This window comes from Aythya ferina (assembly GCF_964211825.1).
Source record: "Aythya ferina genome assembly, chromosome: 3".
Classification (NCBI taxonomy): Eukaryota; Metazoa; Chordata; class Aves; order Anseriformes; family Anatidae; genus Aythya; species Aythya ferina.
In genome coordinates, this window is record NC_140298.1 from 52,174,901 (window position 1) to 52,199,467 (window position 24,567).

The 24,567-nt window shown below is 39.5% G+C and overlaps 1 protein-coding gene across 1 annotated transcript in view; it reads left to right on the forward strand.

Annotated features, from left to right (window-relative positions):
- MTHFD1L (methylenetetrahydrofolate dehydrogenase (NADP+ dependent) 1 like) overlaps nucleotides 1-24,567 on the forward strand; it is a 150,585-nt gene that overhangs the window by 9,495 nt on the left and 116,523 nt on the right. Inside the window, exons 7-11 of the mRNA XM_084514706.1 lie at nucleotides 153-277; nucleotides 7,889-8,000; nucleotides 12,597-12,676; nucleotides 13,390-13,487; nucleotides 17,553-17,726. Of these exons, the coding sequence (XP_084370832.1) occupies nucleotides 153-277; nucleotides 7,889-8,000; nucleotides 12,597-12,676; nucleotides 13,390-13,487; nucleotides 17,553-17,726 (589 nt within the window). The remainder of the gene's footprint in view (nucleotides 1-152; nucleotides 278-7,888; nucleotides 8,001-12,596; nucleotides 12,677-13,389; nucleotides 13,488-17,552; nucleotides 17,727-24,567) is intronic.

Genomic DNA, 24,567 nt, shown 5'->3' on the forward strand with positions numbered 1-24,567 from the left:
GTTGCTGTGGTTGAGGAGCATGGAGCTGCCTTGTGGGGATGTGCTCTGCTGGCTGGCTGGGGTGGAAGTGTTCACTTGAACGCTGCATGTGGGGCTTGGTGCTAGTGCCCTTACAGCTGTGAGCAGCTCAATGCCTTGTGTCTGTCCTGCAGATGGGAAGACGGTGCTGCTGGTGGGCACTGATGGGGCCCTGGGGGCCTCCTTGCACTGCCTGCTGCAGAGGAGGGGAGCCACCACCGCCAGCTGCCAGTGGAAGTCCCGTGAGCTACAGAACAAGGTGAGAGCTCTCCTCAGGCATCCATGCACTGCTCCCCAGGGACACGAGGTCCCCTCCTGGGATGCCACCAGCAGCACTGGAGCATTGCTCACTTGTGTTGTGTCTTAAAGATTTGCAAATGCTGCCTCTCTGGGGACAAAGGAGATTGGGACCTTCTCTATGGGTTTGAAGAGAACTGTAAGGGGATTTGGAGAAATTCAGGGTTTTTAATTCAAAGGATTTCATGTACTTTATTTTCCTGGTTGTTTTTTGCAGAGTTTTTACCAACAATTCTTAAGTTGGTACGACTTCCTGCCAAACTTCCCATTTTGTTCCTTAATCCCAAGTTTCACAGAATAATACAGCTGGGGGTGCGTTGTCCCCCGTGTCTGTACAGAAAGGGTTCCTTCTCTGTTCATCCTGCAGCACAGGCCGGCTGTCACCTCGCATTGCACAGCACACACCACATGGTGGCAGCTAACTCAACCTGATGGTATCCAGCCCCTCGGATTTGAGCTCAAGGACAGGAGGAGGAAACACCCGTAAGCAGCTGTGACAGTTCAAAAGTCCTTTGGCAACCCCATGTTTTCACAGCTGCTGATGTTTTTGTTAGGCTTGTCTCATTTCTGTGCTTCGAGTGACTGACAAGCCTTAGGAAACACATACTCCTGACGGAGGTGAAAGCACTGTGAACTTCATATGGCAGTGTCTTCTGCTGTAATTCTTTTTTTGCTGTTTGAGTTTGAGGGCTGCTTTGGGCTGGGTGGGGAGGGTAATGGGGTACCCGGAGGTGTTTCCGCTGGGTCATGGCAAAAGACTTGGACCAGGCCAGAGCTGCTGTGCAGTGCTGTCTGTTGGAGAAAGATCTGTTTCCTCCCATCTAGATGCTTTCCCATCATCCAGCCTTGCTTTTTGGCATTCCCTGTAGCTTACCTCTCACAGCAGGTCACTGATGGGAAACAGAGTATGAGGCTGAAGCAGGAGGAAGCTGGAGGCTTTGCACATCAGTCTTCAGAAGTTCATTTTAACTTCTAGCAATAAAGGAGTTTCTGCTTTGTCTGGAGGACCCAGAAGCAGCTGTCTGGGGAGACTTACCTTCCTCTTCCTCCTCTGTAAGCCTGCAGCAGTGTGTCACCAGTAACCCTGAGCACTGATCAAACTGACTGGATGCGGTGCTGTTGCAGTTAACTCTAGCTCATAGGTAAAATGGATCGTGTGCATGGAGATTGTCCTGTACTGGATTCCCAGAAGTCTAAGAATCAGAAACCAAGCACAGATTTCTTATGTGGTGGCTAGGTAGCCTGCATTTGCAGTATAACACTGTTAGATGACATGATTATAACTAAGGATGAGAACTTTTCTCTTGCTCATTCGATACACTGGTTAAGCAAAAACAATTTAAAGGCTCACAAGGTTTCTTCTCTCTTTTTTTTTTTTTTCCATTTGAATTTCAAGTAAGCTAATGTGTTAGTTGAAGTAGAGTTTTTTCCAGGACTTAGAAAAAAAAAAAATCATTTTTATTTTCTACACAAAGCACTACCTTCAAGCATGATTATGCACTTTTGCTCCTTCCTCTGAAAGCTATGCTTCTACAATACCATTCTGTGTGCTGTTCATAAGTATGATGTATGGTAGCACAATAACTTCACTTACACAGTGAGAAATGAACTGATGAAGAGTATGAACTTTTCATTGAGATGCATTTATTTTGGAGTATATACCAGAAGAAGAAAAATAGAGCTCGAGGCTAGGTGTACGTTTTCTGTCTTAGTCTTTTGGCCAGGCCCATTTGCACTGAATCACAAACCCCAAACCTAATGATGTAATACATTTTTTGAAGCAGGTATTATCTTTGCTGATTTGTTCTTTTTCTTAAAGGGTAGCATAACATCGTTTTCTTTAGCAATTATGTTGATTTAAATGAGACATGTAATACTAATCTTGGCAATTTTTTTAGATTGGGTTTTGTATCACAGTGGACTTGTTAATGCTTCTTTCACTCATGCACTTTATCATTTTAAAAACATTTCTGCAAAAGATGCAGGTATGTTTTAGACAACCTTAGGAAAAGTTTAACAGTGTAGAGGTAGCTCTGCCAGCAAACAGCATAATACCATCTGGCATCTGATTTGATAGTTATGAGATATGAGATAGTTATTTCTATCTCATGTCAGGAAAAGAGAATAAAATAATGGGACATTTTAATTTTCTTGCTTTGACCTGCATAATAATTGACACACTTTGCATGTTCTTTTCCTTCCCCCTACTATTTTTTTTTAAGGTGAACGGATTATTAATATTTCCTTTTCTTCCATTTTGGGTTGACTTGATTTTTATCTATTAAAAATAATCATAGCACAGCTGAGCTCTCTCCTTTAACAGCCTTGAGATTTATGGGTTTTCAAATAAAATCACAAATGAAAAAAATATTTGAGAAGGTTCTGGCACAGCTGTGTATAGTTGCTGTGCAGTAATGCTGTTCTTTTTGCATTGATTTATTGTATGTAAAATGAAGTATGAAGTAAAGGATAAAGACTTGAGAATTTTGGTGGAAATAGGTAAGATTGCTCAGCTTTGTGTAGATAACTTCAAAGTGCAATTGGTGCAGAGATACTGAAGAATGACCTAGTGACATTTTTGGGAATGTCTCATTTGGTAGTTCCATTTTCAAATGACAACCAAAAGTTGTTTCAGTATTACCAGGGAACAATGGGAATGACATACTTATCCTAATTCTAACATGACAAATGACTGTCTTTCTAGTTTGAAACGAGGTAACCTGAACTGTTCAACTGGAATCTATTTAGTAATTTTCTTGCAAAACTTGGCTAATAATTATTATTCATAAGGAAATTTCAATTCAGTCATCTAAATTCAATCCTAATTTCAACATGCTATCTTACGTGTAAGTTTGTGAACCACATTATGCATATTTTAAGAGAGTTACTATCCTACTTTTTTTTTTTTTTTGTAAAATAACTGCAAATCAGTCTATTGAGGTATAATTAGTAATGGAAAATTTGTTTATAAAAGATTGGTTGAGAAATAGGACAGTATTTCAGCTGGAATAAATGAATGGTGGTTTTCTCAGGTTCAGTAAGAACCTCTGTTGACCACAGTCTACTTTTTCTCAGAGCCACCACTTAAGTATCAGTGTATTTGAAATCTCTTAGTCATCTCCTGTCCTGTTATCAGTGTCTTGATAAGACAAAGAGCTTTGCTACTGGCAGAAAAGTGCATTTCATGTTGCTGGACATAAGTGACATGACAAAGTGAGGACGGTTGTACTGATCCCGTAACAGGAGAGGAGAAAGATGCTGCATGGAGTTTCCAATGACGATGCTGTAGACACAGTGGGCATTTCTGTTTCATAACTTTGTGCATATCATATCTGTTCCTTGTGATTTGAACGTTATCTCCCAGTCTGTGAGCTAGATCAGTATGATGCTAAAGCATGCTTCATGGCAAGAGGCTTGAGCCTGCAGTAGAGGTACCCAGCAGAGGCCTGTAGTGTCGATGAGGGTAAGGAGAGGATGGGTGGCACTACGTTCCCAGCCAATACCTCCTGCTGTAGCTGTAGGGTATCTGTGGAGGTTGGCTGTGACAGCTGAGAAATGTGTGGGTTGGCAGCCTTTTATTTCTGTGTGAGCCCCACCTATTTTCTTTTCAAGTCCAGTTATCCTACTCTCTCAGGAAGAGGCTGCATATTGGCATTACGAGCAAGGCTGAGAGAATAGTGAGTAAAGCGCAGTGGATCACCTTATAGAACCATTACAATTACATATGTAAAAAAAAAAAGTCTGTTTTTTTTAGTTGGCATAGCTAAAAATAAAAGCAAAAAAAGCATGTAAAAATAAAAGCAAAATTTCCTTTGGGGTTTTTAATCATCACAGAATTGATATTGTTTGATGTAGCTTTTGTAGGGGCTAACCTCTGCACCTGGGAATTGCATAGCCCTGGCTGTGAGTTGGGGCACAGCCTGGCTCCCTCTCCTGTGTCTGCAAGTACGCTGTGACCGGCTGCCCAGGAAAGGTGGTGAGTTTTAGGAGCACCCTACATATTTTGTGGCAGCACTGAGTGTGTGGGAATGGTAGGGAAAGGGCTGCAGGTGTCTGGGCAAGAAGGTGGTAGCAGCAGTTGCCCTGGTGGGCTGCGGCAAGTGGTTTACAGTCCATAGCTTAAATTTCCCAAGGTAGAGAGGAGCTGGAGGAAACCACACAAGGAGAGCGTGTCTTGGTGAAAAAATACCTGGAACTAATCATTTATTCAATAAACTTTAAGATTTCGGAAGGTAATTAGCAGTGATTGACCTGGAAATCAATTTGTACACTGATGCGTAAAATGAGTTTTTTCATTAGCAGATGTGGGAAGGGAAAAAAAAAAACTTTGAATCAGTTTCCTATTCTTCATCCCCTCTATTAAATTTTAGCTGCCCTAACTTCAGACCCAAGAAACTGAGGGCTTTTACTTTTCAAATGTTAATGGATTTTTTTTCCTTGGTCATGTGTTTAAAAGTGGCTCTTGTACCACTCAGCTTAAATAGAGGGAAACAAAATGTTTATGCAGGCTTGATGTCAAAATAGGTTTTCAATTATCTGGAATATACAATTTCTCTACCATTATCATTAACTACTTGGCTTGAGTGTCTGCATTGTTGTTTTAACATTTGATGTTCTGTCTTGGGAATGGGTGGTTCTTCTTAATCTGCTTCTACTTAAGTCCTGGTGGAGAGAACCGTATTTTGTTATGAGGTAAGGTTTCAGATTATTTATTGGCACAGCTCTTCCCAACTGAAAAAATATTTACCGGTGAGAAGGCAGGACGCTACTTGAGTATTGGCTTACTTCGTCTTCAACCCATTGCCTAGCACGCTGCGGATGGTTTCAGGCAAGGCTGTCGCTCCTTCTGCAGGGCTGTGTGGTGGGACGCAGCGCTTCCATCAGCGAGCTCCGCCTGATGGGTCACCCCCTGGCCACACGCTAGTGCCTGTCAATAGCTCCTCAGCCTTCTGGCGACGCTTGCCTATAGCATCTGGTTCCTATCAGATGCATCCTCTGTCTGGGGACTGTGCAGTACATTTGTGAGGGAGGTTGAATGTGATGATTTCATAGGTCTTTTCCATGTCTAATGTCTGTGATTTATTCCTGATTTAGGAGATAGGGTCTGCACATGACTCCCAGGGCTTGCTGCTTGCCTTTGTGATTTACGAGCAGTCAAAAGAGTAGGTTATGGCAAAAGAAAAAATAAAAAGGTGAGGCAGGGGCAGGGGCACGACTTCTTGCAAGGGAAACCAAAATGCCCTGATGGGGAGATCACATGAATCTGTTCCAAAGACACTCAAAATTCTGTAAGCAACTGTTTTGCTTCCAGTGGACTCAATATCCCAGGTAAACAAGTTTCTGGATATAATTTGTTTTTAATCACCAAGGGAGGAAAAAGTTCCATAAAGTGTTTGTTTCATATACTTCATTGACTATCCATATAATAAATATTTGCACATAAAAGTACTTATAGCAAGAGAGTTAAAAATGCATCTCTGCTTTTTTTTTTTCTTCTTTACATTTACTTTCTTTTGGAAATGAGGAAAAGGAAATAACGGGGGAAAGGCTTTGTGCTCAGTCCATCTTCAGCCTGTAAGACAACTATTCTGTACCATATGATAATTTTTCTTTTCATGGAGGAGGTGGGGCAGGGCAATGAGATCAAAGGTTTGTCTTTTTTTGACACATTTATGGATATGTCTGACATTAGCCATCTGAACCAGTGCTAACATTGGCTAAAAAAATGATTGTGTTCAGCTGTTAACATTTTTGAGCATTATGATTGGTAATCATAGAAATGAATATTTGGTCAATTGTCTTTTGACATTATAGTTAAATTGAATCAATTCTGTCATAAGTATGTTGGCTGAACATTTGTCAAAATTATCACTTATTGCATACAGCTCTCGACTGGTTCAGAGCTTCATGATGCAAAGCGTTGTATAAAGCTCATAGTCCTTGTCTCAGAGGCTTTGCATGGGATGACATTCCTGATCTTCAGTGTATAAATTTTAACTTCTATAATATTATTTTCTTTTTGTTTTTCAAAAGACTGGATTTCAGTAACTGGGAATAATCACTGTAATCACTTTTTCTCGGTGTTGATGACACTGGCTGTTATGGCAGAGGCTGTCTCTTTTGCAGGGGAGATTTGCTTCTTGTACTCTTAGTACACAAGAGCATAATACGCTTGGTACGTAAGTCACTGCAGTGTCTTTTTATTCAAATTTGCTTGCAAATTCCACAGTATAAGTTGAGTTGATGCTAGTCAAGCACTATTACTTGTGTGACCTCCTAGGAGTGGCATGTAAGATGATATTTGCAGGAACGCAGGTAATTTGTATAAGACTGAATGACTGTTGAGACTGTGTATTTGCAGGCAATCATAGGGGTGTCACAGGTCTCCTGGTTGAAGCTCGAATCAGCTTGTAGCATTAGTCATCTGTGAAGCAAGTAAACCTTCTCCCACACTTTTGGCGGTGTTTCCACATGTGGATCTCTGAGGAGGGTTAGGCCATCCGTGTGTCCTCTCAGGAGAAGCTGGAGCTCTTCTAGCTTTCTGCCTTTTCTGCCACAGTTACGCTCTTCTCCCCTCCTGGATGTTCAGCTGTGCCAAAAAACTGCTATCCTGATAGAATTTGTAGCTGTTCTTTCTTGGCAGGAGTGCTGGGCAGGGTTGCGTCAGAGCACTTTTGGCCAAAAAAGAAGCTGGAATGTTTGTCAGTCACAAATCAACTCATGGAGAGGCTTGCCGAGAGTGTGACACTTGACATTTATTAAAATTTTCAAAAAAAAAAAAAAAAAAATCCAAAATCACTGTCTCTCTGAATCATTTTTTATGGTCCAGCATGAGGCAGTGCTGTGCCCATATTTCCTGTTGGAGTGGTTCTTTATACATCTGTCTCTGGTGCTGTCCCTTATCTCATGTTGATTCCAATAATTGTTACAGGGCTCTGTTTCAGAACAGGGAGGAAAGGAAGACACTTATGTCTTTGATTATAAGAATTTTTTAGTAAGCATTTTTGGTCTAACATCTGTAAGGTCGAACTAAATCAGAGGTACTGATTAGCAAGCACGAACTGAGAAGGGAAAAAATGCATTAATTGGTGTTCTTCAAAGTAATTGATGTTTTCAGATCAGGTCATCTCACGTTCCCATGAGCTGACCTGGTTTTCTACTTTCAGATAAACCAAATGTGCTCTGTATAATTACCTATTTACTGTGTTTCAATCCTTTTTTTCCCAAGCCTTTCCAAGTTACTTTGTTGGACAGTACTGTGGACAATGATGGGACTTTTTTGTTGGAAATTTATAATCCCAATTAAATACTATTGGTGCTAACTCTGATCCTCACTTGCCCATTTTCAGTTTACTTTGTTTTGTGTTTTTTTTTTTTTCCTCTTTTTAAAATGCTATTGTTCATAAATGTCATGTGTGGTAAGAATCCAGCCATCAATTATTTTTTTCCTTTTATCTGCAAGTCTCAAAAGACTGCTGCTAAAAAGGTCTGAATATAAGTTGCATATTCAAGAATGTACTTCTAACATTAAATGCTTGTTTTATTTCTGGGGTGGGTTTTGGGCTGTTCATAGCTCCATCATGCGGATGTGGTAGTAGTTGGCAGTACAAAACCTGATGATGTTCCTGTGAGCTGGATAAAGCCTGGAACCACTATCATCAACTGTTCTCGGGACTTACTGTCAGGTAAGAGGCATTAAAAGTGAATTGTTCTTGAAAGTGATGTATGATGAATCGTTGAAGTAAGCGTGTGGCATGTCAATGATCACACAATGTGGTTAAAAGCTATGTCTCTGGGAGGGAGCCTTTAACAGTGGGTGTTTTTGTACACGGGATGAGTGAATGCATCTCTGGTAAATAAATGGGGGGAGGAAATGTGTCAGGTGAGAGAGGAAATACTAGAATAAATTCTTCATATCAGAATTGTTAAATAAGCAATGATCCTGTGGATTCATTCAGAGGAGTCATCAGATGAGCTGTTATTTCAGTCCTGGTTTGTACAGCGTGTTATCTTGTGACTTCTGTGGCCTCATCTGGAGCATGGGAAAAAGGCAAGAGGCTAAGAATATTATTTGTAAACTGTGTACAGAGAATGGTGTAGGGAAAAGTGAAGAAATAGTGTAGCTCAGAACAGGCAAGATATCCTCTGCAGCCATTACTCCTACAGAATGAATTTGGATTCCTCTCCACCCACCCCTTTTAAGGTAAGTTAGCTTAGTGTTTGGAAAGGGGGTATAGGTTCATTAATTTCTTAGTTGAGAAATGCTGAAATTATGAAAGCTTCCCAGAAGTTACTGTATTCCACTGCTAGAATTGCATTTCTTATAAAATTCCTTCAACTACTGTGAGAATCCTTAGATATCTTCATTTTTTTAGTAATGCATGTGTCAATTTGACCTTAAGCTGAGTATGTTTCCTAAGGGTAGTTAATGTAAGATCAGGCTTGTTTAAAAAAAAAAAAAAAAAAAAAAGCAGTTGTTCCCATGCAAGGCATGGCCTCTAGCAAGAGGTTCTTTTTGTTGTCTCTTTTGATAACCTCTTGAATTGAACACACACTGTGGATGTGGGAGATCTGGGTTAAATGCACTCACCTGTCTGAAAGTGTTTGGACTTCTTCCTATTCCACCTCCCAGAACAGTGCTCTGATCCTACTGGGAATCTGAGGGGAGGGTACTAAGCCTCATCCTTAGCTAATGCTGCACAACTTGTCCAAAAATAATTTATGTTTTCTTAAACCAAAGAGGGATTGAGGGGAATCATGATACGCTAGTGTAGTGATTAGGAGACTCTGAGTCTTTAGTAGCCCTTTGTTTTGCATAGGGTCAATGGGATATAATTATTAAGCATCTATAGAGTAGGTCTGTTACTTACCTGCTTGGAGCATAGGTCTCTTCAGCAGGTACCCAACCTACTGGTGTGACACACTCCTTGCATGACGCATGAATGGGGGAGAAAAGGAAAGGGGAAGGGAAGAGGGAATGGAGGTACAACAGTAGCACCTATGAATACATGAATGAAAAGGAATGGCCCATCCTCATTTTAATCGCCTTCTTCAGGAGCTACTGAGGTGTCCAAACTTAGGGCGGAGGTGTAGGTCTATGAAGGCAGGCTGGGGTAAGCTCTTGTAGCCTGAGTGGGCAGCACTGGTGACTGAACTCGCCCAGCTCTGTGTGCTGCTAGTGGAGTCTCACTTCCTGATACCCAGTTCCCACTTTCCATTGCAGGGGAATCTGGGTCTTCCCTTCATGGGCTCATTTACACAATTTATTTGCTTGACATGTCTTGAGACTTAAAAATCTTCAAGCCTTAGTTGCTCTATAGAGCCGCTAGTAATATTATTGTTTTCTATTCCTAAAAATGAAAAATTTGAAAACTACTAAAACACTTGAAAGATGTTCATGTACCACAGTAAAATCCATTCTTAAGGCAGGAATCATAAGATTTGGTATGTGCCTATAGATTTCTTTGAATTTTTCAGGTTGTGGCAGTGGGCTGCTCTATGTATAGCCTTTCTTTGAAAGGCAGCTTGAGATTTTAACAAGATAGTTTAAAAAGAAATTTACCTACCAAATGTCTGTTTGTCCTTATGCTTATGCTTTTGAGATTGTCAGAAACTTGGAGAAACTCCGAAAGAATAGCAGAAACACATTTTAGCAGCTTATAGAAACGTTGGCCTGAAGACTTGCTAGAGACGTACATGAAACACAGGTGTCTGTCTGACAGGAAGAATGCACTTAGTTGAATTGCAAGATACGTATTAAAAGCATATTTTGGAACAGTTACGATCTTGGAGAAACCACTAAGTCTTATAACTGACTGTTCACTTTCAGTGCATGGCAGAATATATTTGGCTGAGGTGCTCAGAAATTTTTTCATGTTTTCTCTTGCTTTAGAAATGCCCAACTTAACATCTGTGGGGTCACAGGAGCTAAATGAGGCCCAAAAGCAATGATGGCTGTGAAGTGACTTTTATTGTTGCTACATGGTGCTAGTTTGCTACATGAGATATATATGTAGCCTAACACACTTGAATGCTTTAAAAGTGCTCCAAATTTGCAAGGATGTAATTATATTGGGCAGCTGTAGTGATGTATGCCAGGAAAGTAGAGCTAAAAGTGCTTGCTCCAGGTGATGGAATTCTTTCTCCATGTTTTTTTTTCTTTTTAAATCTGATCAAAGGTTTTTTTAATGATTGCAATTCCAAAATTGCTAGCAGTGCAACATCTTATTCTGCTGCACTAATGATTTTGGAACAAAGTGGGTGCTGGTAGCCTCTTGCAGCAAAATCCTTCATATGTAAATGTATAGAAGTGAAGAATGAATTTCTGAACAAAACTATGCCAAAATTGTTTGGGATTTGATGCCCAGCTCCTCTGGGTTCATTTGAAAGCTCAAGCCAATGTGGTTTAAGTAACTAAGTGGGAAATGTGACTGTTTCACCACATCTTCTCCATTCTAAATCCATCCAATCATCTGCATGGCCATGTGCTACAAGTAGGTGGGCCTTTATCAGGGTGAGGCAGAGGAGGGAGACGTGTCTGCAGTCCATCTGATCTGACCAGAATCCAAAACAGAGAGCACTGTTCCAGTTCCCATCTGGAAAAACGCATCCGTAGTGCACCATTGCAATCTTGTGATTATCCTGTTCCTCATGGGGGCATGACTTTTATCTCTGGCTTCACCTTCACCCCTGTAAAAGCCTGGTTAGTTGTCTGTGTGGTGAGCGTGTAGTGTAGGCAGGCTGAGACAAGCACTTTATTGAAAGGGAACATCTAATTCCAATATATATTTACAAGCATGATAGCTCTGCCCTGATAAAGAAATCACATTAAGCCAAATAATATAAAAAGTTGAAATGTTTGTGCAAAGCACAGCTGTCTGAAAGGGGATTTTAAACTTCATTCTCCCTACTTCATTTGTCTCTCTGGCAGCTGTCCCAGCCTGATCTCAAAGCAGCAATGCTCAGCTTATGACTGTGATGGGCTCTTCCAGTAATACTCCTGTGCTCAAGTTGAAAACTGATTGTTTTCAGAAGAGATGTATATACACACACACACACACACACACACACACACATATATATATATATAGTGTTTTATATATTGTGCTTCTGGCTCTGCTGCTGATGGGCATGAGCTCTGGAGCTGGTGCTGGTGATGTGCTGCCTCCTCCATGTGCTCCTGCCTGTGGCACTGGGCCCAGCCTTAGGATCCGGAGCCCCGTTGCCACCATGGGGCCTACATCTGGCAGGGGTGGCTCTGCAAGTTGACAAGGGTGTTTCATGACGGCAACAGCCAGAGCGAGCAGAGAGAGAGCTTGGCTAGGTCAGGGTTTGCACTCCAGCTCCCCTCTAACACTAACACTGTCAGTGTGCAGTTATTTTTTTATTATGTTTATGTCTACGCCCTTCGCCATGAGACGAGGGCCTTGCAATGCCCACAGAGATTAGGATGTGAGTTTTGTTCTGGAGAAACTGCATCTAGATAAAAGCCCATAAGCAACAGCAGAAGAACAAGCCAAAAGGAGGATTACGAGGAAATGTTAAAATAATATATTTAGTTAGGGTAGCTGATGTATGATTGTTTCTAGTGGCAACGTATCATATAATAATCCTAACTGTCTCGAAAGTTGGAGTCAATCTAGATTGTACAGACTCTTCAGAATATCTGCTTTTAATGGCACACTCATGAAGATAACTTGCCATTCAAATTTTTTTTCATGTTCTGATTCCAAGTTGCAAATCCCATTTATATATCCCATATTATATCCCATTGTATAAAAATGTGTAGTGTTTTTGTGATCATTTCATTGTTCTCGCTCACTGTCATGGGAGTATGAAAAAGAAGACTGTCTTTACCATGCTCAGTTAGGTGTTTTGTTAAAAATATGCTTAGTTTTTCAAATCCTTGTACCTGTCAGGATTTTCTTTTTCTTTTCTCTCTCTTTTTTTTTTTTTTTTTTTCCCCTCTCTGGTCCAGAAGCAATACTGGAATTGATCTCTTTTGTTCCTTATTTCTTTTTCAAGTATACTTAAGCTTTGTCATATGCATGTTAATGTTTGCATAATATACTTCAGAGCATCCAGTTGGTCTCTAATTTTCACACTATATCAATCCTACTGAATTATTTCAGTTCAAGTGTTAAAGAAGCCTCCTATTTTGGCAGCGACATTGTTACCTTTCAAGTCAGCATTCAGAATTACTTTGTTTGGGGGTAGCTTTCAAATGCACTTGCTCCCACTCACAAAAGCCTCATGATTTGTTTGTGCAATATTCTCTACAGGAAAACACAACTATGGTCAGCAAAACAACCATGATGCTGAAAACGCAATTTGTTCTCTCGCAGTAGCCATGCGAATGCAGGTTAGTGTAACTTCAAACGTTGTACATTTTTTGTGTACTTTTCCTGTGAGTTGTAGAAACTGCTTCCAGAATTTAAATTTTCTAATTTCTGTTCTGCTCAACTGAAAATCCTACCTGCTTTCCATTTTAATAGCAACTCGTAATCAGTTAAAGTAAGCCATGCCAGTTGTGTTTAAAGATAAATCAAAAATCAAACTTTTCACAATTCTTGATAACTGTTGTAAAGCTTGCCAGAAGCACTTTTATCAATAGACTGTTTTTTTTTTTCTTACAAGGCAATGACGTTTACTTGTGCTTGCACACATTTTTGTGGTTTAATGGATGGAGGATCCAAGAACTTGTTTCATGTGGAAGCAGCATGAGGTTGTCAGTGAGCAATTAATATCTTCCATTCTTTTTAGGGTGTGAGAGAATAACAGTAATTCTCAAGCTTACCAGAATAAAATCTCCAGGCACCCAATTAGAGATCTTTTTCAGCCATTCTAGTGTTAATGGTTTTGTCTCTTTGAAATCTGTATAAACAACAGCATGCTCATAGTGCAGCAGTTGTTTTTTCTTACATCCTGAAATCAAGAGATGGAACAATTTTTTTAGTTTGTTTTTTGTTGGCCTTTGTCATAAAAGTTATTTCAACACACTCTTGAGATTGCTTCAAATTAGTGTTCAGCATTTATGATGCAGCTGGTGTATGCTGTTTTCTTGTTTAAAAACAGAACATGGTAAAAAACACAGAGCGATGGATCATGTCCCAGCAGTTCAGGAAGTGGGACCTCCACTGCTTGAAGCTTCAACCTCTCTCACCAGTGCCCAGGTAATAAACGTTTGATCTTTTGCTTTTGTTGGCTTGTTTTGTTTTTAAGAAAGCCGTCCTTCCCTCCCCCCCTCTTTTTTTAAGAAAAAAAAAGTAGCCAAGTGACATGGCAACGAACCAAAAATTATCCCAAGCCTATTTTTTAATCTGCTTACAGGGTCTACAGATTGTGCCTTTTGTTGTATGCCTTCTTGTGACCATGCCCCTTTGCTTCAGTTTTTATTTTTATGGTGTGCATTGGTGCCAAACTTTATTTTTGAAGACCTAAAACTGGAAGGCTTCACTGCAGGAAGGGAGGTGAAGCTGTGTGGAATATCAACAGCAATACAAAGTATAAGTTCCTAGTATAGGAAGCCCCTAATGGAGGAGAGTGTTTATGGATCTTGTTAAGGCCCAGTGATTTTAATAGCATTAGATGCTGTTTCTTCTTCCCTCAGCAGAAGTATTTTCTTCTGTGTTAGACTTTTAAATTTATGTATAGGCATGAAGAGCAGGAAACATGTTTATTCACATAATTCTTTTTCCATCGGTTTCTCTCATTTCCCCCTACCTCCCAAGGCCCCTGTCAGGGTTTTTGGTCTGTCTTAGCGGAGTTGCTGATATCTCCAGAGTTTTGGGCAGCCTGAGCTCTTTGCTGTGCTGAAGTGATTTTCTCACCCGTTGGTTGTGGTGGGTGGCACAGAGAGGAACCAAAGGCTTGAAGGGAGGTTCTGCCATGGAGGAAAGCTGTGAAATTTGTGTGTGTGTATTTGTGTGGTGTGCCTGCTTCTGAATCCCATTGCTGTGCTTTCAGAAAGCTGTAGTGAAATGTTTTTGGTTTTTAAGCACTTTAATTCACTTCTCACTGTCTCTTACAAGAGTTAAATGGGAATGGAGGCAACTTGAAATTTCAGAGATGCCGAAAGAATGAGTTTTCAGGGGCACAAGGGGGAAGAAATTCTTGAGCTTTCCCTGGGCCAACACATAACACTCACTCCTAGAGTAAAAACTTGAAAAATCTGTCCTTAAATAGTTAAACAATAGATCAAAGCATGTGTTGTCATGAACATGATGGTGGAAGAAACCCTCCAAAAGCATTCCCCACCCTCTCTATGGGATTGTGTATTTAGTACATATGTTTTTATGTATTTGATGTGTAATGCTAGGCAGTATAACTGGTAATAGGACTTCTATTTACTTGATTACTCTAACTTTATTTTATCTTTTTTTTTTCTTTTAAAGTGTAAAATAAGTCATTAGGTGGAAGGTATCCTGCAATAAAATAGAATCTTAGAATAGGGCACAGCTGGAAGCAGACGGAGTTTTCATTGAAAATGAGGCAAAACTGCTTAAGCACTAAAACTAGAAACATCTGCTTTTTGATTTCTGTAAGATCTGGGTGTTAATTGAAATATTTCCAAAGGTTCTGGAAATGAATGGGGGATTTTCTTACAAATATTCAGTAAGAAAATTCCATGACAGGCTGAGTAGATGTAGAGCCTTCCCTGTGTCTTTTAAATCTTCTTGCATTTCATGAATTATGGCTTACTGCTGACAATAGCACATTTTTTGCTTAACAAATTTCATTTGTGCAGAAGAACCAGTGTTGCACATTTGCAGTTTAATATTGAATAATATAACTTACTGAATAATTCTGGGATTTCCAATATATAGAATATTTTGTCAAACTAAAAGAACTAGCTGCAAATGTAGACTTCTAAAGGTTAGTTATAACCAAGTCTTTAATTTCCTGTGTTTCAGAAAATAGGTTTTATCTGGAAAAACGTAATAGACTGAAATGTTTTGTATGTGTTGTTTAGCCACAGACGTTAAGGTATAAATGTCACTTCTGGAATTATTTGTTTTATCACCTTATTGCATGTGTCAGTGTGTAATCTATCCTTAAGGGTTTTCTAAGTTATTAAAAATCTACTTGCTTTGAAGGTTCTTAAGGGAACCTCTGATGAGGAAATGACAACAGCAGTGGTTTTACAAAGGGTGAACTGTCAGCATCCATTGCCAATTTTATTTGACTCCTAAAAATATGTGTAATTCTATTTATCTGGAAATTATGTACCTTTTAATGAATTACAAATGTGCAGTTATGTCAGTTTTGCTCCTTCCTTTTTTTGGTTGTCGTGTTGCCTGCAGGGTGGAAAAAAACTAATTGTTTCTTCCAGAACTCAGGGAGGTGTTTGTGGTGGGAGAGATGAAGGAAATGGGAAGGGCTGAGGTTGCTGCAGAGAATATTGATAGACTGTCCTGAGATTTCAAATAGCAGCTTCAGTCTTTCGGTAGAGGATGATTTATTTAGTAGGAAGAAAACGAGAGGGGGGAAAAAATCACATTAACTTTCTGTCACGTGCATCTACATTCTTCTCCCTTTGCTGAATGTGTCAATTGCTTTAATGAGAGAATAGGTGACCCTACATGTTTTCTTTCCCTTACTCCTTCAAGGTACCACACTGCCATCACCTTACCAGTGTTTTCCTGGGGCTGAAGTTGTTTTTATAGACAGAGTTTTGAAGAAAACTTTAAATGTTCTAAGTCATTTGATGTTTGTAAGCCACTGCATCTTGTGTTCTTTATACATTTTTACAGCTAATTGTGTTTGAAAAAAATGTGTAAGAAAGCCAAAGGTGTATCCTTCTATGCAAGGGGGATGCAGTCAGTACGTCTTCGGAAGTAATCAGACTCCATATGAGTACATGCAACAAAACAGTCTGCAGCCCAGCCATTGAGCCCTGTGGTTGAGTAGCTTCTTGCCCCCTCACACTGGACTGTGTCAGTATTTAAATGGGTGATTTCTGGGGTTCACCTAGCTGCAGGGTGTAAAAGTGGGATATTTGAGATGTAATTGAATAGTTCCAGGTTAGGATATTGATATCGTCAAAGAAATGCATGCAATTAAGCTTGCACAAACTGATCATTTGCTGGTGGATGCAGAACAGCTGAAGTCCATGCTTGGAGCTGAGATTTGGCAGTAGTTCTGTGTTAATCTGTGGATATTTGAGGTCTTGCAGACTGTTTGAAGGTTCAGGGCATTAGCTTTGATGCCATTGCCAGATTAGATCTTAAAAATACTGTAATCAGCCAAAACTGCAGGAAGGAATTTAGTCTGGATAGGCTGAAAGTAATTAATCTCTTGGCAGTTTTTTTAGCCAGTTTTTGTGGTGGTGTGAGCAATCCAAAGCTGAGGGACTCCAAACATCTTGCTTGCCTGACCCTAGACACTACTGCAGCAGGACCTCGCAGCTGCTCAAAGCTTATGGGGGCTTCAGGGACAACTGGGTCAAGCTCACAGAAGAAAAATCCATACAGGGGTATTAAATCTAAAGAGTTCAGGTGGTCTAGGTCAGAAACTGTGGATGCATCATGTCTTCCAGCCTACAGCCACCTCCTCTCAGGCAGTTCTTGCTCCGTGCTTTTCTCTTGCGTAGGCTGCCACTTGCAGTCCTTGCAGGAAGTTGTTATAAGCTCAGTGGACTTCTGGCTAGAGCCTTGTGCATTAAACTCCTGCTATGTGGCCATTTGCAATTTAGCTGTGGTTTAGAAGTGTGTGAATTGATCTTCTAGCGCCTGGTTTCCCTTTGCTCCCTCAGGGGAGTAGCAAGGCTTAGCTCGTTTGGTGGTACCCTCTGATGAAAGGCACTACATGCACAAGTATCAAGTTTAGCTAATGTGTTTATGTGACTCTTGGCCAAGGAAAGTATACGCTTTTTAGTAAAGTGTATGTGCTGAAGAGTATGGGGAGGGAGGAGAAGAAAAACAAAAACAGAAACATCTATTCCAGTGAGATGTGCTGGAGCATCCAGCAGACATGTCTCTAGCTTGATATGAAAGCATTACGTAGTATTTGGAATCCGATTAAACGAGAGCTCTGTGAAATTATAACAACCAACAAACAGTGCATGTGATTTTTCATTATTAGCTAATATTTAGGTTTGATTAATCAAATACAAGAGAGGATTGAAAAACTGATTACAATAAGCCCCATTGTTGGAGTATTTGCTGTTGTTTTGTGTTCTGTTGTCGACCACCTAAGCTGAGAGAAATCTCCTGGCTTCTATTTGTTTTCTTTTCCAGTGATATTGAGATTTCCCGAGCGCAGAGTCCAAAAGCTGTCGATGTACTTGCCAAGGAGATAGGATTGCTTACAGATGAAATTGAAATCTATGGCCAAACCAAAGCCAAAGTACGTTTGTCCCTGCTGGAAAGGTTAAAGGATCAACCAGATGGAAAATATGTTCTAGTTGCTGGGTAAGAATGCATGGTAATGTGATTAATGCACACCCTTTCTACTCATATTAATATAAACAATCAACTTACATCTTTTTGATATACTGCACAAATAAGAACCCTGAGTGTTTGGGGCTGTATGTTTCTCTGTTCTGAAATTTTCAATATATATTTTTTAAAGTAACACATCCTTTCTTTCAAACTGTTATTATGGAGGTAAAGTATGTTCTATAAAGGTAGGGTGTTCTACGCTTAAATCCTTTCTGTTTTATAGTGTTTTTCTTATTGTTTTATCAGAATTGTAAATATTTACTAGAATATTTAAGTCTGTTGTGGCTGTTTATAAACAAACTGTAACAGAAGCTGCATGCTAATCTGCTGATATTAACAATAAATACTTTTTTTATTGAAGAACAGATTACATAGTTAAATAAGCCATGTTTTTTCTTTGAAATGTAGACATGTCGCCGGGCAGGCTTATCCTGCTCTCTGTTCCCACGATTACAACAAATGCTGTGCTCAACGGGGTTTATGTGCTTCTTTTCTGAAGAGCTATTTTTTCTGCATTCTGTGCACATTTTTCATTCACCTGGTTTGCTAAGTGGAGACTTATAATTGTGAACAACTATGTTTTTTTGCATTAATATTTAACTTGCAATGTGTTCTTTATGTTCTGAATTAATCTATATGGGTGCTTCCTTGCAACTACAACCAGTCAGGTTTAAAACATAGCTTTAGGCTGATCCAAGAGAAAGCTGTTTTTAACTGCCTTGATCTACCAATTCCTCAGTCAGATAGTATCTGGAAATTGCTTGCTTTAGCGTCTTCTTGTGGGCACTACTTGGATTTCTGGCCTTATCTGAGGTGGAGCCGTTGTAGATTGAGAGACCTGATGTTACGTGTCTGAGGCCAGTGAGTTATGAAGCTATCTTCAAAGCTATGCTGTAGAATTGCAATGTATAGTGATGTTCCTGGAGGACTTCAGAGCAATTGTTTAAAAGAAGGAAATAATAGCTGATTGAGCCTGGTTTACTTAGGTTTACTTTTGTTGTGTTTTTGCTTGTAGAATGAAAAGCAGATTCAGTGTTTGACTGTGTTTGATGAAAGAATCTGCTACCGTGTACTTTCAGGCTCATGTTGTCAACTGCATCAGCTACGCAGGATGCTGTAGGCTGTGCCAAGCTTCTCTAGCAGCAGTCTCACAGAAATTTGAAACTCACAGAAATCTGAAAATAGCTGGAGATGGGAGATAGCATGATGCAAGACTCCATTTAGGTGGATTTTAGTTGTCAGACCATGCACGAGTTCTTAAGCATCTTCACTCCTTTTTGTCCCCTAGTCTTGTCTTTCAGGTAGGGTATGTCAGGAAGGTATGTCTGTGCCGTGTTGGCACACAGACAGAAAAGTGTATACTCATGAAAAAAAAAAAGGCAGAATTTCCACAAGTTGGATAAAGAACTGGGAACAAGTAGAAAATTGTATTCATAAGTTTATATGGTTTGTATAAAGACTCAACTGCATTTCATAAACAAATAGCTGCTTTTGTTGCCTATGTAACTTGATTATGTAATATGTTGCTATTTGCAGTCTCTCTGAAGTCATTGCATCACTTAATGAGTATGAAACCACATCTGTTGCATGAGGTGGTTAATAAGGAGTGCTTGGGCAAGGTGGCTGTAATAGTGGGAACTTTCTCTTCTGAGAGAGTGCAACTTTTTACTTTGAAATATTGTATATATCAAATAGATATATGACTTGTGTTCATGTATTCTCAGTTGTTCGTGTTTGCTGAACTGACTGTAGCAGACAATGGTTTTCACAAAGCTGGGGAGCTGTATCTGGTGAGGGAATATTTAGTACAATGAGGACTGAACACCATTCAATATGGAAATCAGAGAACAAAATAATACCTTCAGTTGCCTTCTTCATCCTCTCCCTACTAAGGCAAGGATGAGTTACCCTGCCATCTGGATTATTATGTTGGCTTACAATAACCTTAGATATTTAGACACTCTTAGAAAGCTGCAGTGTTTAGGTCTTCAGAGTAAGTTTTCAGGGCTTCATAAGCATGTATCTTAAATATTTTCTTTAGTTCTCAGTATTTGGTCTGATGGAAATATTAACTGTGTATGATGTCAACTTTTCATAAGCAAAGGTAGCAAAAAGTGGATGTGTGTATTCAGCAAGCTGGAGAATCTCCCTCTTCTGACCGCAGTGCAGCCAGAGACATTTGTGCCTGTAATTCCACAATAGGGCTAAAGTGTTTCATGATGCTTAAGAGCTATGAATATTTGGTGCAAATGGTCTTCTAGTTTACTCCTGATGTGCTAGAGCCCAGAACATTTTGGTCTGGATAGCAACTAAGATGTACCGTTTTCATTTCTAAGGATAGCTAGATGCTATCCTTAGTGCTATCTAAACCTTAGATGCTTATCTTAACACTTACTTTTTGCAAGTAATTAATTTACTTTAATGCAATGCTTATCCTAAGCTTGCTTTTTAAAATGTTGCTACTAATTTGAAAGCTTTATGTGCACTTTCTGAATGCACACAAGTACAATTAAATGCAATACACGCTTTGAATGCTGAAAAATTACAGTTTGCTTAACAGATCAAGTTACCCAAAAAGTCATCTAGATGAAGACGTCGTTTCTTTGTAAATTCTATTTTCCTCTCTATGGAGAGCATTTTTCTCATTCTCTTTTATTCTTGTGTGTGTGTGTGTGGTGTGTGTGTGTGTGTGCGCCTAATTTGTTATAGGGCTTGTGTTAAGACACCTTGGGGTCAGACCCATGAGTTCTCATGGAGTAATTAGTTCTTCTCCATCAACTGCCTGTGTACAGACTCTCAGTACACTAAAACAAATTATGTTTCAGGATATGTTAAGTGAAGCTACCTCTCATTCTCTGCATGCTGAGAGTATGAAAATGAGCAAAGCCTGTATGAGACAGGAGCCGAGTTTAGTGCCCAGGATCATGTGTTCAAGCTTGTACACAGCATATTAGTAACCACAATATGAAATGTATGCTGCTTGTAGCAAAAAGCATATTAGGTTTTGAATGCTAAAAAATTTAAAATCAGGACTTTTTCACACTAACATTAGTGATTGTTTTCTAACGAACTACTTATTGGTAAGATAAGACCACGTGGAAGTAGATACTAGCTTAATGTTTATACAAGTTGTATGATGGTAAATGTCGTAGGAACAGAATTTGCAGATTTGGATTTCATTAACTTCAGATGGGTTGGATGGTATTTCTGTTCACTATATTTCTTGGCCCATAGGTGCTTTAAAAAACAAAAACAAACAAACAAACAAACAAAAAAAAAAAGGTGGACAAAAAGAAAGAATACTAAATGGAAAAAAATACCATTGTGTTGATACGGAAACATTTGGCAGTCCAAAGGAAAGTCATGGCTGAGACTGTTTGTCATGTATTTGCCAAATAGTTGCATAGGTGCTGAGGGGGATTATTTTGTCTTTATCAACTACTGAGAGTTTGTAGTTGTAGATTCTTCAGTTGTTGCTGGCTTTGTTCAATCATTGTTGCTTAACAGCAGTCACTGTACTCTCATATCCAGAAGCTCCAATCCCACTTTAAGGATGGCACTGCAATGCTGTAATCCAACCTCAATGAAGTGACAGGAATTGCAACACTTCTATGCTCAGAAATAAATCTCTGACAGTTGTAATCTTGGGTGAGAGATGTGAAATTCATTTATGAAAGCTCTCTTGCCCACCACCTCAATAACAAGACTTCTTCATAGGTTTCCATGTGCATCATGGCGATGGTGAACTCGTTAAAATCTTTGAAACAGCTGGTACAGATAAGTTGAGGATAGGGAACTGCAAGAGCAGAATTGTCACATAAGTAGTAGAGTTCTTGCTGGAGTCAGAATGGCTGTGGTAACTGTGAGGAGGTTGCAGCTGGTGCAGTGTATCATCTCACTGTTTGTTTATTTTCCCTTTGTCAGACCTCATGCAGCTTTCCCACAGAAATAGCTCTACTGTAAGCTAATGTGATGTATAACAAACAAACAAGAAGTCTGCATGTTCTTATCTTTGTTTTGATATACATAAGGGGAGAAGGCTTTCCAGTGTTATGGAAAACTTGCTTTGCCAAAGAGCTGGTGACCACTTGGTAGGTGGCAAAGTAAGTTTTAAGGAGGGAAATGATTGCGGGATTTCTGTGTTTAGACTGAAAGCGTATTAAATATGAAGAATGTAGATGTATATAAAAGTCTCTCAAAATTCATTAAAATGTACTCTATTTTAAAGTTGTTTTTTTCCTAGATTTGCACGAGGTCAAAACATAGCATTGCATGTCTATCTAAAAATGTACAACTGAGCTAAAGTTAGCCGTTGGCAGTTGTAATTCTATACTCATGTGAGGTAGTGACCTAAGTTCCAAGTGTGCAGGCTCAGTAGTATAGCCAGCAAAAACATCTAAATGTCCACAAAACAGCTTAAATGGATTATTTTATTTATAAAATTCGATCAAAGTGTAGGCCAGGTACAAAAGGGAAAATATTTAAAGTAAACTTTCTAAGGAAATAATTGAAATAAAAATCTGTTTTAATTTCAGGCTATTTTTTTAACCAGTATTTAAAACTGAGGTTCAGGTATCTATTGAAAATATTAAATAACTGTACAGCTCTTCATGTTTGTCCTGTAGTCTCAAGGCTGCTGCTGAACCTTTCAGAATCAAAGGAGTCCTGACAAGATGTCTCATGTAAGAGATAAGTAGGTGAATTGTCAAGACCAATCTGGCTTCACTGAATAGTGTGATTTGCCAGGAGTCCATGTGGTTGTTAATTCTGTGAGATGGGAAGAATCTAAAAAGTCAGGTGCCTGTTTTTGACTTTTCAGGGGTTTGTGCCCATTCCTACCTGCTGCAGTGGGCAAGCGTTCTTGTGAGCGTGTCACCCAAGTGCTATAGATTGTTTCTGGAAGTCTTGTTCTTGGTTGCCTTCCTTCATCACACCTGCTTTTAGATATTTTGAACCTTTAGGTATTTATCTAATAAATTGTAGTTGCTGGAAAACTACCGATCAGAGTTTCTCAGAAGGGAAGAAAGCCTATTAAAATGAACAAACCCATCTGAGGAACACACTGAAAACATAGGCTTTTAAAGACGAGCAGATTTTATGATGACAAGGTCCTGTCTGCAGTGATGCATACCTGTAAACTGTTGCATGCCTGCAGGAGTACTCTGGGGAAAATAAGCTTAGCTTAGTTCATTTTTGCCCTCGTTTTGGTGATGGTTGGTTCTCTCAGAGTGTCACATTCATGTTAGGGATGTGGCTGGTGCAGAGTATCAATGTACTAGAAATTCAGCAGATGCAAGACCTGTTTCTCCAATCTGCACTGAGCAATGGTGTATTTCCCTTCTTGTTCTCTAAAAAAGGGTCTTTGTCACTAGAAAATTTCCAGTGCTTTCTGGTTTGTTTTACATAGTCATATTAGAATAGGCCAGCCAGGTCAGCAGAGCATTTTAGTAATGTTACTGTTGATTGTGTGTATCTTCTGGGACAGGTAGACACTATTCCTGGTACAACAACCAATGTGTGTTTTGGCTACTGTTAAAGTACTTGACTTTTTCTGGTTTCCTTTCCTATACTGAATAGTAGACCACATCTTTGATTTTACCATTTTTTGTGAGAGTGATAAAGTCCCCATGCCTCTCTGCATGCCCAATCAGTCTTGTGCCATGCTTTGAGTGGCACTTAAGCTAGCAGTGGTGTCTCTGAATAATGTCAAATAAGAACTTCATAAGAACTATCATGCATCTGATTTTTAAACACACCTGTAATCACTGACAGGAAACACTGTGCAAATACAAGTTGTTCTGTTAGCAGTGTAGGGGTTGCGTGCGGTTGCGTGCACTGAGTTTTGGGGTTTTGTGGAAGTCCTTTACTAGTAAGTTTTAGAAAATGGTTATAGCAGTTATAGGAGTCTGTCTCGTAGCAAATAGGGATTGTTTGTTTGTTTTTAGAATTAGTAGCTTAAAATGTTGTCATCTTGTTACATCTTTGAGTGCTGCAATGCCTCAAGATTACTTTTTATTATTTAAATCTGGGCTTTAATGCACAGGAATAAGAGGATTGAGTAAAAGAGATTAAGGGAATAGACAAAAATGAATGAGACAATAGAACAAGAAGAAACTATACTAATAATGACTTGAAGAGGTTTTGGACAACTAGAGTTAGAATAGTAGCCAAGGAGGCAAGGCTGGTAGTGAATGCGAGTGAATCTGGCTGGGATGCTCTGAAAGAACCATATTTCCAGACAAGTGAGAATCCTGGAAGAAAACAGAGATGCCAGAAATAGCAGTGGGGAAAATGGAAGCTGGCAGTTTAGCAAGAGTAAAACAGGGAGGGCTGGCTGTGGTAACACTGTAGAGATTACAGACTATCTGTTCTTGTAGGAATTACAAACAGGAAAGTGAAAGAAATGAAGTAGCATGTTGTGTTCCTGCAGTAGATCAGAAAGAACTGAGAAGGCATGGTACTGATAAAAAGAAGATAGGGACCAAACCTGCTAGTTAGAGTAGATAAAGTAGGTTCTTCTCAGCATCTGCTCTAAATCTCCCAGCTTTTGTATCTATCTACATAAATACTTCGTGAAATTCTGAGTGAGGAAATACAACTGCTGCAGGAAAGGCTTGCAGGGAGATCTGAGAACAAATGCAACTAGTACTTGTAGGGTCCAGGTGTCATGAAATGCAATAACCGTCAGTTTTCTGCACAAAGCATTTGCTAAACCAACAAGATCTGATGTTGTTTTTCTGAATTCAAGTTGAAATAATAAAAATACAAGTGAAGAACTGGTTGTAGCAAAATATTTTGAATCAAATAATCA